The sequence below is a fragment of the Felis catus genome, chromosome A2 (assembly GCF_018350175.1).
Source record: "Felis catus isolate Fca126 chromosome A2, F.catus_Fca126_mat1.0, whole genome shotgun sequence".
Taxonomy (NCBI): Eukaryota; Metazoa; Chordata; class Mammalia; order Carnivora; family Felidae; genus Felis; species Felis catus.
In genome coordinates this window covers 39468751-39485674 of record NC_058369.1, presented here as the reverse complement: position 1 = coordinate 39485674, position 16924 = coordinate 39468751, and the positions used below count along the sequence as shown (strand labels likewise).

General features: G+C 43.3%; 1 protein-coding gene across 1 annotated transcript in view; it reads left to right on the top strand.

Annotated features, from left to right (window-relative positions):
- Positions 1 to 15204, top strand: part of RYBP (RING1 and YY1 binding protein) — an 84502-nt gene extending 69298 nt beyond the window's left edge. The window contains exons 3-5 of the mRNA XM_023249963.2: positions 10415 to 10591; positions 10687 to 10785; positions 11219 to 15204. Of these exons, the coding sequence (XP_023105731.1) occupies positions 10415 to 10591; positions 10687 to 10785; positions 11219 to 11471 (529 nt within the window). The 3' untranslated portion in view covers positions 11472 to 15204. The remainder of the gene's footprint in view (positions 1 to 10414; positions 10592 to 10686; positions 10786 to 11218) is intronic.
- Positions 15205 to 16924: the final 1720 nt, after the last annotated feature.

Here is a 16924-nt window from a genome sequence, read left to right as displayed (position 1 = left end):
ACAGGTTTGCTTATGAAATACGGGTCTTGCTTTCAAGACTCTAAACCATTTGTTGCTCTTTTACCTACTTGAATATGTTTCTGAGTTCTAGAAAAAAAGTTCTGGTGCCTGTACTTAGTGGTGGTTATTTGTAAAGTCATGTGTTTCAGGGCATAAGAGACATTTCAATTTTCAAAACGGCAATTTTTAACCTGGAATAGAACATTGTTGATTCTGCTGCTTATGAATGATGCTTGCGTTCGTTCGTTCTGTTGGAGTCAGCTGTTCCTAACCAAGTTGTGTCTGGTGAGATTTGGGTAATACTGTAGATATTGCACAGTTGAAGCCTGGTAGCTTCCCCTGAAGGCGTTCTCTTTTAAAAGGAATATCTACAGGGGCGGCTGGGTGGCTCAGTCAGTTGAGCGTCTGACTTCAGCCCAGGTCATGATCTCGTGGTTCGTGGGTTCGAGCCCCGCATTGGGCTCTGTGCTGACAGCTCGGTGCCTGGAGCCTGTTTCAGATTCTGTGTCTCCCTCTCTCTCTGACCCTCCCCTGTTCATGCTCTGTCTCTCTCTGTCTCAAAAATAAATAAACATAAAAATTAAAAAAATAAAATAAATAAAAGGAATATCTACAGCCAAAGTGCTCTCTGAAGTATGTAGAAATATTGGTAGCCATGTTGATGAGGATGCTTAGTGCTGCTGTGTTGAAGCTAGACAGCATAATTAGCTTTGGACACCAACTTTTGTGAAAGATATGTGTCTCTAGAATCCTTTTCCTAGGGCAGGGCTTACCAACTTGTCTCACTTGTAAACCTTTATATTTGCCTCCCAGTACCTGAGGAAGGATGGTAGATACATCTGCAGCTGGAAAAGTAGTGTATATATATTACTTCTAAGGGGAATTATTTTGTTAAGTATTTATACATTCTGTGTACATGTCCTATGACAAGCTAAGTGAACTTCACCTCGTTTAATCTTCGCTTCAGCTCTATTAAATGAGATAGGGCCCCATTCCCTTTTGAGTTATTACTACTGCTGAGCTCTCCAGTAGCAGAGCCTATTATATAAAGTTATCCTAACTCCAGAGTCCATGCTCTCCTTCTCAGCTGTGAAGACGGCAGAAGGAAAGATAGACAAAGGGGATGGTTTGTTTTCTAAAAAAAATTTGATAGTTGGAGTCGGAATTGAGAGAAAGTTTGTTTTCTGGTACAGAGTGGTTACCCTGTTTCAAGGATGTGTACTGTTGGGAAGGAGTAACCTAAAATGGTAGTAACTGAGACCCCCTGGGTCACTTAGTGCCTCATTCTAAAGGATGAGCCAGAGGATTTGAGAGATTTCATGAAGTCAGATATTTACACGAGAGAGGAAAGAATGGTGTGGGAGAAAAAGAACAGCAAGAAGAGATACTATTTGCAAGGCAGGGAGAAGTTAATAATGCCATACCATGTATATGATCCTAGCAAAGTAAAGTGATAGTTGACTTTTAAAAGTATCCATATTAGGGATTACCTGGGGGCTCAGTTGGATGAGCGTCTGACTTCAGCTCAGGTCATGATCACACGGTTTGTGTGTTGGAGCCCTGCATCAGGCTCTCTGCTGTCACACAGAGCCTGCCTGGGATCCTCTGGCCCCGCCCCCCTGCCCCTCAAAAATAAATAAACATTTTTTTAGAAAAAGATACTTTAAAATTATCCTTATTATGATGGTTGGCTTCAGTGTAGGTCACAAGGTCACATAGGTTTCTTTTCACCCTGGTGCAGCATGGCTGGAGGTTGCGTCAGGAGCAGCTCAGGGGACAGCTAGGGGTACTCATCTTTCAGAGGAGAGCCAGCTAGGTCTAAGGAGTGTTCACATGGGCCTGAACAAGCCAGCGGAAAGGGTACCTTGGTCATTGGGACTAACACCTGGTACAACAAAGTCTTGTATGTCCTGCATCAGAGAGGAATTAGGTTGGAGCTGGTTTCATCTTCCCATGGCTGAACATAACGAATATTTGCACAGTGGTCTGTTAAGATAACCCGTCCTTTAAAATAGTGGCAAACATTGGGGCACCTGGGTGGCTCAGTCGGTTGAGCATCCGACTTTGGCTGAGGCCATGATCTCACAGTTCGTGAGTTTGAGCCCCGTGTCGGGCTCTGGGCTGACAGCTCAGAGCCTGGAGCCTGCTTCACATTCTGTGTCCCCCCCCCCCCCCCCCCCCCGCCCCATCCCTGCCTGTGCTCTGTCTCTGCCTTTCAAAAAATGCATAAACATTAAAAAAAATAAAATAAAATAGTGGCAAACAAAGCACGTACCTAGGAATTCCCTGGGGTTTTACTTTTAAACCAGATTATCTGCTGTGTTTCTTCATCCGTTATTCTTCATTGGGCCAATTGATCACATTGGTGATTCTTAATAATAATACTGTCCTATAACACTTGAACAAATATGAAAAAGTACAGAGGTTTTTAAGAGATTAAAACCCTTTATTTAAAAAAAAGTCTTAGCCTCACATGGTGTAGCTGAAAGATCACCACATGAATAGTCTGGAGATTCCATTTCTCTGGTCTAGTTGTTAATCCTCTCATTTTTAAAAACTGAGAATCTTAGTCTCTAAGTTACCTTTTAGAACTGTTAAAGATACAAAGTGAGGCAACAGTTGTTAAAAAAAATATATAAGTACACGCAGAGGGGGAAGAGCCCTAAAGGTAGCCTGTTAACTTGAAATCTGTTGTAATCCGAAAAGGAATAATAAATGGAATATTAACTTTACTCACCAACACATTATTATCTACACTACTCATACTAATTGCATTCTGCCTGCCCCAACTAAACATCTACGCGGAAAAAGCAAGCCCATATGAATGCGGATTTGACCCACGCTAGGGTCTGTCTGCCCGCCTGCCCTTCTCCATAAAGTTTTTCCTAGTAGCTGTTACATTTCTACTGACCTAGAAATCGCACTCCTGCTACCCTTACCCTGAGCCTCTCAAAGAGACAACTTATCAACCATACTCACCGTGACACTACTATTAATTTCATTTCTGAGCCGCAAGTCTAGCCTATGAACGAATCCAGAAAGGGCTAGAATGAACTGAATATGATAATTAGTTTAAACTAAAACAAATGATTTCGACTCATTAGGCTTGTGATCCTTGGTGTCAAAGCTGGAATTCTAACTTGTGTTCTGTTTGCAGCATTTCTACTTTGGGTTATCTTTGGTATTAAAAAAAAAAAAAATACAATGGCTCAAGAGCCGGTAGGTAAAATGAATAGAAAACAGGTTGTTCTTGGGGTGCCTGGGTGGCTCAGTCGGTTGAGTGGCCAGCTTCAGCTCAGGTCATGATCTCACGGTCCGTGAGTTCGAGCCCCGCATCAGGGCTCTGTGCTGACAGCTTAGAGCCTGGAGCCTGTTTCAGATTCTGTGTCTCCCTCTCTCTGACCCTCCCCCGTTCATGCTCTGTCTCTCTCTGTCTCAAAAATAAATAAACGTTAAAAAAAAATTTTTTTTTTAAAAAGAAAACAGGTTGTTCTCGTAGGGCCTCTTTTCTGTACTAGGCATCAAAGCCAGGGGCCATTAGTGTGTAGTGGCCAGTGTTGTTGACCCAACATGTATATTGCCTTTGCCATAAATACAGACTGCGCTGTGTTCCCAGCTGCTGTGTGTTTTTTTTTGGGGGGGGGGGGGCATCATCAATACAAAAATTCAATCACTATGGGTGGCATAGAATCTGTCCTAGCTGGTGTAACAATATGTGTAGGATGACCTTTTGCATGTAAGGACAAGAAAATTGGTCATGTCAAGTTTCCTTTTATATTGCCATGTGGTCGGGGTGCCTGGGTGGCTCAGTTGGTTGAGTGTCTGACTTCGGCTCAGGTCATGATCTTGCGGTTTGTGAGTTCAAGCCCCGCGTCGGGCTCTGTGCTGACAGCCTGGAGCCTGCTTCAGATTCTGTGTCTCCTCCTCTCTCTGCCTCTCCCCTGCTTATGCTCTCTCTCTCTCTCTGTCTCAATAATAAACGTTAAAAAAAAAATTGTATTGCTATGTGGTCTCCCATGAAGAATCTTGGGTCCTGATAGAAGTGAGCTAAATGGAAAAGCATTCTCACAGCTGTTAAATCCTAGAAGTTAATAGTTCTTCACCTAGCAGATCACCAAAGCAAGGAAAAGGTTGGGGAGATGTAAATGGCCAGAGAACTCAAGGACTGTATAAGCTCAGTGAAGACGATTTGGCAAGTTTGTAAAGCACCATTTTTTTTTTTGTTTTTTGTTTTGTTTTGTTTTTTGTTTTGTTTTGTTTTTTTTTTTTTTGTTTTTTTAATGGATGAGTTGATTGTCTGATTCCAGAGCCTTTAGGGTATTTTAATTGAAAAGTGAAACACCAGATGGAATTCTCTAAGTTGGCAAAATGCACAAATGATAATTTAGGAAAAGCTGAACATAATCAAGGGAAAGATACAATTTGTTAGAGATTCTTCTTGCTCTTTGTTGCCTGAACCACAAGACGGTGGTTTGTGTTGTTGCTTGTTAGGTAGCTTAGATATAGAGAAGTTTATGAGAAATGAGCGGTAAAATCTCAGGTTCCCCTGAGTATACAGGCAAACAAGGAAAAGGGTATATGGTAGAAACACCTCTTAAAAATATGGTTTGCCTTTAAAAAAAAGAAAGAAAAAAAGGTCTGTCTGTGCTTACCCCAGTGACATGAGTACACATACCAGAAACAATTCAGAAAGATTGCTTTGTGCTCTTACTGTGTTCATTTACTCATGTATGTTCAAACTCTGAAAATTTTCCTTTTCTAAAATTAAGGCTGTCCCTCAATGAAGATTTGCTTCACTTTTCATGGAATGGACTTTTCTGAAATATTAGCTGCGTTCTTGTTTTTTGTTTTTAAGAGAGTGCGAGCCCCAGAAAGAGGGAGAGAGAATCTTAAGCAGGCACCATACTCAGCCAGATAATGAAATAAAGAGTCAGATGCTTAACTCACTGAGCCACCCAGACACCCCTGAAATATTAAGCTGTTTTAAAAGCAAATAAATAGACATGTTTTCCTGATGATGTCTTTTACTGAAATTTCACAGCAGATTTTCATTTGTAAATGTTACTGAGACAGCAACCATAAACCCATAGGGTAATTTTTTTTTTTCTTGGTTATAAAAAAGTCTTGAGGAAGATACAGAAAACTTGTTCAGTGTCAGCTTTACTCTTTTTTTTTTTTTAATTTTTTTTTCAACGTTTATTTATTTTTGGGACAGAGAGAGACAGAGCATGAACGGGGGAGGGGCAGAGAGAGAGGGAGACACAGAATCGGAAGCAGGCTTCAGGCTCTGAGCCATCAGCCCAGAGCCCGACGCGGGGCTCAAACTCACGGACCGCGAGATCGTGACCTGGCTGAAGTCAGACGCTTAACCGACTGCACCACCCAGGCGCCCCAGCTTTACTCTTTTTAAAGAAACTAGAACCCCTCTTTACTATATAACACTTCTCCAGTAGTGTTTTTGTTTTATGTTGTTGTTAGTTTATTGGCTTTAGTTCAAGGCTTAGACATCAAAAGCTTAAGCCATATGTTTTGATCTATGTTTCCCACTGTATTTTGAAGGCTATTAATAGTTTATTTTAGGTTTGATAGTTGGAAAACAGATAATTTTGAAGAACCCAGACTCTGCAGCTGTATACTGAAGGATTGACTTTCTGCAACATGTTGAAAGTTCTGCCCACTAAATATGCTGTCTACACTGTGCGTTGTATGACACTTAGAAGATGCAGTGAGCTATGTAAATCTGTGGGAAGTAATGATTTCTCACTGATCAGCAGTATCCACATAATCATGATAGGTGTTCCCTTGTTACTGGGAATGTTCCACAGGCAGTGGAAAGCATTCTTGGTAGTTTCCACTGCCCTTTTCTCTTCCCTTAGGGACAACCAAGTAGTCCTCTTGCCACAATGAGGATGACGAGGCTAATGAGGCTCCTGGCATTGTCAGTGAGTTGTCTAGCTCAACGGATTGACCTGAGGTTTTCATCCCTAGTACCTCAGGCCCAAGTCTGTCTGTCTGTCTGTCTGTCTGTCTGTCTCTCTCTCTCTCTCTCTCTCTCTCTCTCTCTCTCACACACACACACACACACACACACACACACACACACACACACACACGTAGACAAGTCTGGGCTATTTAAGGCAGAGAGACTCTTCTGAGGTTACCTTCAAAATAGGAATCCACGAAGAGTCCAGATGGATTTGGGTTAAAAATCCCAGCTCAGCCACTTAATTGTTAGCCTTAGACAAGTGTATCTTTCTGGTCCTCAATCTTCTTAATTTGTAATTTGGAGACAGTCAGTTCTTCCTAGAGTTGTGCTAAATCTAGCTTCACGTTGTGCCTGTCTTGTGATGGCTGGGAAATGGATCTGCCTCTGCTACTCCAGGCACTTCGCCGTGTCTAGTCTAGAGAGGCTGGGGTGGCCTCACTGGAGTGAGGTGGGTGCAGCTCTCATGGAGATGGGACATCCCCATTGTCCCACATGCAGTCAGAGCATAAGCCTAGGAACCAGAGGGGACAGATGGCAGGAGCTGCCCGAGTAGTGCTGACGGGGTGGCACTTTTATTTGGCAGGTACACACTGGTGGGCCTTCTGGTCTTCTTAACCTTCCCCTTGCAAAAAAGTTGGCTTTGCTTTTTGAACCAGTAAGTATTGGTATGCACTTGATTGAGAAAAGTACTGTGCAGGTGGTAAAAATTGGATAGGTTTGGGGCACCTGGCTGTATCAGGAGAACATGTGACTCTTGGTCTTGGGGTTGTGAGTTTGAGCCCCATGTTGGGTATAGAGATTACTTAAAAATCAAATCTTTTAAAAATTGGCTAGGTTTATTTCCTACATCCTCTGTACCCTGATCTTAGAAATTCTATGGGACTTGTTGGAGAGAGTTTGAAAAAGCTGCAATAGTAATTTTTTTTTTTTTTGCAATAGTAATTTCAATAATAAATATTCCTCAGTTTTGGAGGGTTTTTTTGTGAGGAGGGGGTCAGGTAACAACTGAGGAGTTAGGTTGTGACTTTGGAAATGGGTGACATAAAACACAGTAATACCTGTGAAACAACACAAATGTCTTTAGCAGACATCCCCTATTCCTTGCTTATTTGCTTATTATCAGATCACAAATAGCCTTGGGTCCTTGTCGTTTTCTGAGCTTGTGGCTTGGTTAACCATTGGCGGAGAGCGGCATTCACTCTTCTAGTCAGACATTCATTTTCTTAGGAGCAGGTACAAGCCATCACATGGCTGTGCATGTGTGCTGTGTATTAGGAATCACAGCTGATTTTTACCTTAGGTATATATAGATTTTTTCCTGTAGATAGTGAATCATGGTTTGCATGTGCTGAAGAATTTAGACCCTGCATTTTGCTGAAGTCTTAGGGAATGCTTATCTGGCACAGAAACACACCGCAGGCACCTCACCTGTTGTCCACAGTCTGCCTGGAGCCTTGGCAAGCCGGCCTCGTTTCGGGGTACTCCGTCCTGAACACGTGTGATGTCTGGCTGCCTCACAGCTTCTTATGGTCCCCCCACTCATGCCCTTAAGGGCCATTCGTGAGATACAAGTAGCTTTCTTTTTGATGGTAGCTACACTTGGGGTGAGTACAGCATATAGAGTTGCTGAATCACCTGAAACTAACCTGGTATGTCAGCTGTACTCAAAAGAAGCAATTTCCCTTTCTCTCCGCTCATCATTAGCTCTCGTTTCTGCTAATGTTAGTGCCTGCTACTCACTGAACCGGGCACTGCTTCTAAGGTCCCTGGTTTCTGAATCTCTTCTCTGATTTCTCATTCCCAAATTTTGCCCATAACCCCCATTTACTTAGCATCCCTTTCCTGCTTCAGAAGAATGTGTCCCCGTTCCTTTCCCAGGACTAGTTGATTGTACTTTCTCTCCTTTACCCCATGAATTAACCTCTCTTGCCTGCCTCCAGTCTGTTTCAGCATACAGCATGATTTAAGTCTTCTTTTCCTATAGCAGTCTCAAACCCTGCTTACCCCTTTCCACAATGGCCAGGGCTGTGCTCACTTTCGCACCACAGTTCTCAGAAGGGTTCCTCTTGGCCATCTCTGTACTAGTGCACTGACCGTCCGTCCATCTTCGCAGCCCTTGATCCCATGTGGCTTGCTCTCCTGGTGGTCGGCATTGACCTCCTTCTGGTTATCGAAGCTTGGGCCCTCTTGTTCATCCTCATTTTACTTTGTCTTTGCTATGTTCGTTTATTCTTTATTCATCCAGTAGATAACTTTATTGAGCACCTGTCACTGTGCTGAATGACATGGTGACAAGAATGATTAAGATGTGAGGTTGCCACTGAGGGGTATACAGTTGACTGGCAATCACAGTACAGCGTTGTAAGTGACAGAACTTTGTAGAGTGTTCTAGAATGAGACAGGCACCTCTAACTCGGATTGGATGGGCTTGGTGATTTGGCTGGCAGTTAACCTTTTATTCCTTCCCTGTGGAAGGTTCTCTTAGACTGGTGTCCGGGTGTCCTTTCATGTTCTTGCACGTCAGACTTCTCTGGAATAAAATGAATGTGCTGGCTTAATTGAAATTCTCTCTCAAGGTGTAGTTTTTTCATAGTTTTTATGGTTTATTCACAGTATTAACTCTGGCTGACTTATTTTGATACCAGAGTATTGTTTAGTGTGTGGCATTTTGTTTCACCTGAATTAAACTGGTAATCCCTTTAGACAGCTGATCTGTTTGGATCCCCAGTGAGTGCTTGGGAAATGTTTGTGGTGGTGATGATCTTTGTAAGTATGAACACATTCGTGCTTGACCTTTGAAGGAGTAGAATGTGTTAGCATGGCTGCTGCTGCCTTTCTCAGAACCTGTGGAAAAAGAAAGTTACTTCCATACGGGATCCTCTGGGGGCTTAGAGTTAAGTACCTTCCTCCCTTTCTCTAGAGGTACTTCACGTCTGCGTTGGCATCTCTTACCACTGACGATATTGTGGTCCAGGCTGAGGTGTACCTGTGACTGGGTTTTGTGGTGACCACCCATGACCAAGGCCTATGTTGCTAGAGACTGATAGGAAGTTTGCTCTGAGATTATACCTTTGTTGGTACGTTTTCTGGTAAAGCCACCCTACCACCGAACAAGTACTGAAACGCTTAGAGCAAACCCAGTGCCTTCCACGCTCAGGCTCACCTTGGGGAACTCGCAGGAGTGAGCTGACTGTCTCCTCCTTGTGCTGCTTTCCTCCTCATCCACGCCACACCAGCCTTCAGAAGCTCCAGGAATTAGGGGTTCAGCATGTCAGGTATCTAGCAACTGTTTTCCTGCCCCAAAATGGCAGAATTACTTAAGAAGGAAGCCTCCCCCACACACACATTTGTTTCACTACCCACCCCCCACCCCCCCCCCCCCCCCCCCCCGCCCCCAGGCTTCCCAATGATGAGCTAGACCTAGTGTGGCTGGTTATTTTTCCCCAGCCCTCTTCTCCATCCTGGGGACCCAGAGGGAGATGTCGGGTCTGAAGGTGATGGTTACATTGTGGCAGCCGGTCATTTCACCTTATTAACGACCCACCTGGAGGTGTTCGTTTCCTACCTTGTTCTTGGAGAAGTTACTATATTGCAAATGGCGATCTATTATATTATAAATGGAGATCTAGATGGGAAATGTTTGAAAATTAATACTGTATAGAAATAACGCATAGGCTCTTCTGTCTCCCTTTCCCACTTGGGTCTGAATGCTCCTGCATTGTGCAAAGTGTTTGGCAGCACTTAGATTTTGTAAACAATAGTGTTAAGAGCCGGTGTCAGTTGGAGATTGGCGCGGACATAATGGTTGATGGCACAATGAATGTATCACTTGTCTGAGGTTTTTTTATAGTGACTTTCAGTCTTTCACTCCCCTTGGGAGCTAGTATGAACCACAGTTACCTTTTATTGCTCTATATGTGTTGTCCATGCCAATCACAGAGCTGCTGGGGAGCAGACCGAGTTGGAATAATTAGATTGAGGAGTGAATGTCACACTTCTAATTTCATTCTCCTTTCAAGGGATTACCAGTGTCCATTTAATAAAATGAGATTAACCCTCTGCAGCAGGAGTATTTGAAAGCTGTCAGTCAGTATAATCTTGACAGCTCAAAAGAAGAAGTGCTCTCTGCACTCTTAGAAACAGTGTCATGTTTTATGGGCCGAAAGACTTTTTCTGCAAAGGGATGTGTCTGTGTGAGCACATATGTGTGTGTGTCGTTAAAGGCAGACATGCAGGAGGTGGATCTGAAAGAGGAAGAGGGTTCTACCTATTGCGTAGGAGCAGTAACGGAGAAATAACAAGTAGTGTAGTTTGCACTTGCCAGACACCGGTCATAAAATACTTTGAGAGATTGTAAGACCAGAGCAAAAAAAAGTGAGAGAAATAATACAAAGCAAATAGTGACGTGTCTTTCCTTAAACGTTTTAGAAAACCTCGGATCAATTCTCAGCTGGTGGCGCAGCAAGTGGCGCAGCAGTACGCCACCCCGCCGCCCCCGAAGAAGGAAAAGAAGGAGAAGGTGGAGAAGCAAGACAAAGAGAAACCTGAGAAAGATAAGGAAATCAGTCCTAGTGTTACCAAGAAAAATACCAACAAGAAAACAAAGTAAGTTCCCAGCCCACTCTGCACAGTTCTGTTCTTTGCCGGTGAACTCCAGCCCTGTTTTAAATGCCTCTTTTTGTTTCCGCCCCGCCCCCCAGACCAAAGTCCGATATTCTGAAAGATCCTCCTAGTGAAGCAAACAGTATACAGTCTGCAAATGCTACAACAAAGACCAGTGAAACGAATCACACCTCAAGGTATTTGAAGCTAGATTGAAACACAGCGTTGCTGCTCTGATTTACTTTGTCCTGGTCTAGAACCCGGGGCAGGTTTTGTGCCTGTGAGCTTGCAAGCTAAGAAGGGGTGGGGGCAGGAGCTAGGTGTGGGCCTGTTCACTTGGAAAACACACGTGTAAATATGTGGGTTTCTTCTGTATCACTGTGCCCACAACAGGAGAAAGATCAACCGATGATAATTTTGCATTGGTCCAAAAGCTTGGTTTAACCGGTGGTGGTTTCTGTCGCTAAAAGTTAATCAGCAGACTTTGCTGGAAGCTCTTGGTATGTGTGGTGGCGATTTAGACCCCTTGCCACCCACGGTGGCGTGAGGTCCGTGTGTATATTGATGGAGAAGTTGCTTTGAATCCATAGCTTATATTTAATTGGCTGTTCCCCGGGGTGTTGCTTTCAGGCCCCGGCTGAAAAACGTGGACAGGAGCACCGCACAGCAGTTGGCAGTGACTGTGGGCAACGTCACCGTCATTATCACAGACTTTAAGGAAAAGACTCGCTCCTCCTCGACCTCCTCATCCACAGTGACCTCCAGTGCAGGGTCAGAACAGCAGAACCAGAGCAGCTCGGGGTCAGAGAGCACAGACAAGGGCTCCTCCCGTTCCTCCACGCCAAAGGGCGACATGTCAGCAGTAAATGATGAATCTTTCTGAAATTGCACATGGAATTGTGAAAACTATGAATCAGGGTATGAAATTCAAATCCTCCACCTGCCCATGCTGCTTGCACCCCCTGGAGAATCTTCTGTGGACATCGGCCTCTTAGTGAAGCTGCCAGGATGATTTCTGCTTGCCATGGGCATCTGGCCACCAAGGAATTTCGCACCCTGACGATTACTCTTGACACTTTTATGTATTCCATTGTTTTATATGATTTTCCTAACAATCATTTATAATTGGATGTGCTCCTGAATCTACTTTTTATAAAAAAAAAAAAAAATCTGCTGTGCACAATTTTCCATGTACATGACAACTGGTTTTTTGTTTTTGTTTTGTTGGGGGGGGCGGTGGGGGGGGCTGGGTGGGGGAGGGAACTTTTATTTATTGTGTTCACAGACTCCATCCTTTCAGCATATCCTTTTAAGTTTAGTTCTTTCTTCCAGTTATACTATGTACTATCAGTTTTGATATAACTATATATATATAAATATAAAATTATATATAAAGGGTTATTTGAAACCAATCCATGGCAACGCTGGTGCTTGATACACTGTGAAGTGAATACAACATTGAACAGTTACAGATCTGGGACAGTCCCTTCTAGGAAAGTGCTGAAATTAAATTAAAATCAGTCCTACATGAAGTATGTTCCAACCCACGTGGGAACTTGACTCTCATCTGTCTAAAGAGTACTGGACGATATAAAAATATATATTTTTTACACAATGTGATCTCAGATTTCAAGACTGCTCCAGATAGCCTGCATTTGCAATGGAATAACTGACAAATCACAAATGGTTTAGTTGGGAGGGCTTTGAAGATGATTCAAAAGTAACTAAACTAGCTCCAGAATGCCAAGTATTCGTGTAAGTTCCGGTTACATGTTAGCATTGCTGTTCTTACATAAGCACTCATGAAAATATGGTATTCTGTAACTCGAATTCCATCCATTTTCCAGACCTCCACTCATGTCTGAGGTAAATCTCTTAGTTTCAGGACTGAAACTGTCTAACCTATATTTTTGGTCCATACAAGAAGCAACTCCCTATTACCACTTTGCACGTGACATTGCAGTCGTGGTTTTTGTAATTGAAGTTGGTTTGCCTTGTGTCCTCTCCTTACCTTGCCGATTTAGTTTATGAGAATTCTTCTTCCTTCTTAAAACCTACTCTTGTTTGTTTTTGACTGAACCAAGGTTATCAAACGCACATCCAGTCCCGACATGGAGTATTTACAGTGTTTAGAGACATTTCTCGATTCCCTGCTGTGGGAACGTGGTGAATGGTTTAAGCATTAGCAGCCAGAATTGCAGGGAAAGTTCAGACTTCCTGCGAGCGTGTGATCTTTGTCTTTTTCAACATTTCTGTTCCCTCATCTTTCACTGTCTTGCAAAAACAAAACAAAAAACAAAGACCACTAACATGATTCCACCCCCTCCTTGTTTTTCAAATGTGTTGTTTTGCTTTGTTTGGATTTCGGGTCTCTTGCGTTTGACTCTTACGTTCATATCCACGCGGTCTGTAGGCTTCAGAGTCATTTCAAACATGGGAACTTGGTGTCACCTTCCTTTATTTGATCATACTGAAGGACTCACGGGAGGGCAGCGATTTGTGATGAAGTGCCACATTGTGGGGTGAAAAACCTGGTTTGCTTAAGAACAGAAGTACCTGTCTATGGAGGCAACGAGTAAAAAGAAACAATTAACAGCTTGATTTGAGTAGCCAAGAGGAAAGGTTCCTTTCACATTTACATTAAAACTATTCGGTAGTCACTGGTGTGCCGTAATTTAAATTCTGTCCTCAAAGGTGTAGGCTGTAAAGCAGTGCTATTTGTTGCTGTGCTCCTATTCTCAAATGCATGGACAATTGTTCCCCTCTTTTTAAAATGATGCTTGTATCTGGGATGCAAGCTATGCTCTCTTTTTAAATACATTTTTAAAGTATTTATTAATGAACCAAAGGAAATCAGATGCTTTCTGTAAGCATCAGAATATATAATCCATAGTGATTTGACTATGAATTTTAAATCCACGTTTTAATATTAGTGGGATATTGCAAAGACATTCCTTCTAAAGTTTTAATATTCCTTTTATTAAGGGTCTCAGGGAGGGTAAATTAGTCAGCCATATTTATTTTCCAGAGATGTAAGGAATTGCTACGTTTTCTAATTACCTTTTTAAGAAAATTTAAATGCCACCAAACTCGTGGGTTGCACTGCTTTTTGAACCAATAAGTGTTGGTATGCACTTTGTTCAGAAACACTGTGTACTTTCTCAAAATTCGTTTCATGTAAAGTGATTGGACCCCTAGATTAGTGGAAAGAGCTGATGAACCAGCTACTCATAGGCTGCTAATTAATTCATCGCCAGTGTCTTGGTTTTTCAGTTTTGCCTCCGTGATAAAGAATAGAGGAAAGGATTGGGAGGGGTGAAGGCAGGGAGGGTTGCTTTCAAACAGGCGAGGTGAAATTGGCATTTTGCTAGAAACTGCAGCTAACACTGGGACTTCTCGACAGTCACATGCCGTTGGGCCAGTCCTCCAGCTGCTGTGGTGTATCCTGTTGAGGTAGTGAAGTGGTGGGGACTCTACACTTTTAATTTCCGAAATTGAAGACATCCCTCAGGCATGTATTCTGGAAATGGAATTCCTATAACTTCTGCATTTGCAGTTTGCCCTACAACTAGTAGGCAGCGCATAAAAACACTAGTGTAGTTTATAAAGATATATATTAAAAGAGGACCAGAAATACTTGGTATTCAGTGGCACAGTAAGCAGGTTATAAAAACAAAACAAACAAAAGCACAGTGTTACGCTTGCAAGTTTCCATTTGTTTTCATACCACACGCTCTATCACACTCGTGCGTGCGCACACACGACAGAGCTTCCCCAGCGTGCTCTGCTTGAGTCATGCAGTTTAAAAAAAAAAAAGGGAAAGACATCTTGACACCCACAAAATAGTCTGATCAAACCTTTCAGTTTCAATCTGGATCTTTAAAAACATTGGCAGAAGCTTCTGTGAGTTTAGTTCCACTAAGATGTCTCACCTGCCTTATCAAGACCATTCTCAGTCTACTTTTTTAAGCTACCGTATCTTAAATTATTGAAAATTTATTAATTGCTGAATATATAATAACCTTTGCTTGTATGTAACCGAAAATGGTTTTAAGAGCCAACATTTAGAGTATGACAATGGAGCTGAACAGTTTTTAATGCGCAAGCAGTTCTGTTCTTGTGTATGACTTGTAACCTTAATTTACTGTGTAAAGATGGTTACATTATTTCCTTAGCTTTGTTTGTTGGAGACAAATAGAGAATGCTTGTTAAGTATGTCAAAACATAATCTTATCTTGTGAATTTTTGTTAATGTATTATACGAGCTATATTTTTCATTTGCCCAGAAAGACAGCTTGTATAACGCTTTTGGAAGTTTCTGCTCTGTAACGTCTTTAGAGCTGACAGTCTGTTAGGTTTGTTTTTTTCTTCATGCTAAAGTGTCAGTTGGTGGTTTTGTGAACTGGTCAGAAATTCACAGGTCTTAAATGTTTTGGGGAAATTTATATTGGACACTGCTCTTTGTCTAGCAAATAAAAGATGTTAATATATTCCTGTTACTGGCATGTGCACGACTATGTTATTAGAAGCCACTTTATCATTTTCCTGCTTTAAATAGAAATGTCTATTTATGAATTCTGCTTGTAGTTTTTTCACAAATAAAATAGTAAAATTTACACTGAAATCTTTATTTCCTTGTGTATAGATTTTAGCCTTAGGAAAATGGTTCCATTTTGTACTCGGATTTTTAGCTCGCGGGTTATTTCCAGTGGGAACAGGAGGCCAAGAGCGCAAGTTGGTTTAGGTGTGCATATCTCAAAGCTGCAACAGCAAACCTAACAACAAAAAGAACGTCCAGATTTGGGAAGAAAACCATCTTAATGTGTCTAAGCTCATCCTTTGAGATCGGTTATAGCGATTTAAAAAGAGATGGCGGCTGACAACGGTCAGTTCGGTGGCTCGCCGCAAACTGTCAGAAGACAACCCATTTCTGGCCAACTGCAGTTAGGTAAATTGTGACCCCGATGTAAACGAAGTGCAGTGTCAGACCTGAAGGCCACACACACAAAGCTTGCCGCGTGCTAGGGAGACCACTGCTGAGTGGCCACAGCAGTCGCTGTGCCCTTCCAGAGGATACGAAAACCACTTGAAACGCTTCAGGATGCACCCCTGATTACTCTTCTTTGTCCTGAGTTTGCACTTGGACTAGCACTGAAAGGAACACGGTGTAAAATGGTGCAGGACCCCCAACTGGAAAATGGGTTCGTCCTGACGAAAGGAAACTAAGAAAGCTGCGTTCTCCTTGGTCCTTAATTGCCGGTACGGAGTCGTCACCCAAGTCTGGCTCCTCAGAAGTCTCGGAAAGGATCTGGAAGGGTGTAAGGGCAGGGATCAGATGGCGTCTCCTGTTTCCCAGCGGCTATTGTGGCTATAGACAGGCGATTGGTTGTACCCCCTACCTCTCTGCTTTCTTTGGTGTCTGAGGAGTCCTGCGTGAGGGTCCCCGCTGCTGGTGGCCCTGGCTCCACCCTTTGAGGAGGATGGCAGCTGCCTCGTATAGATAGAGGCATACAGCAAGAAGTTGGATCCTTTCTGGCCGTAAGGACAAGAGGGAAGGGAGACAATGGCTCCTTCCCTCTTGTCCTCGGCTAAACGCTGTGTCGACGCGTCCAGACCCCCACTGAGGAACACCGTGGCTGGGGTGTGATACCGACATGGTATAGACGCTGGCTGAATTCATCCTGGTCAAGGATAGGATGATCCCTGAAGCCGGAAGGCACCCAGGCTTATGCTCTGCTTTCACAATCCTGTGACGTGTCAACCGGCCAGCCTCTGCCTGGGGCAGCAAGGAGATGAGGGGTGTCAGGGAGGCCTTTGGTCTGTCTCGTCCCTGATCTCCGAGCGGTTCTGAAGAGCTACTCCAAAACCTTAACATCCCGGGAAGGAAAGGTTCAGAACCATCCTCTTGATCAAGGTCCTGCTTGTTAATTGTCAAAGAAGCCAAGGTCTGTTCTGGCCGCTCCTAATAGTGTTTGTCAGGAAGGTGCAGTCTTTTCCCTAGCAGTCGGAGTTCTGTGAAGTGCAATAGACACGGACCACTGAATACTGCAGGGGAGGCTCTGATTTTTCTAGAAAAGGTCATAGGACATGTCTGGAAAGATAGAGGAAGAGGCTCAGGTCAGGGCAGACCCTGAAGCGAAAGTAGATATCCAGGTGTCATGTTCTGCCTGGGAAACCTGCCTTCTCTCCAGGCATTCATCACAAGGCTGTGATGGGGGGCTCACTGTAGGGCACCTGGTGACTGGGTGTTTCTAGTCCCAATGACAGATCCAGTGCTTTGCCAGAACACAGCTAAGGGGGGTAAGCGCGTGGATGCAGACTGAAATTGGCCCCCTC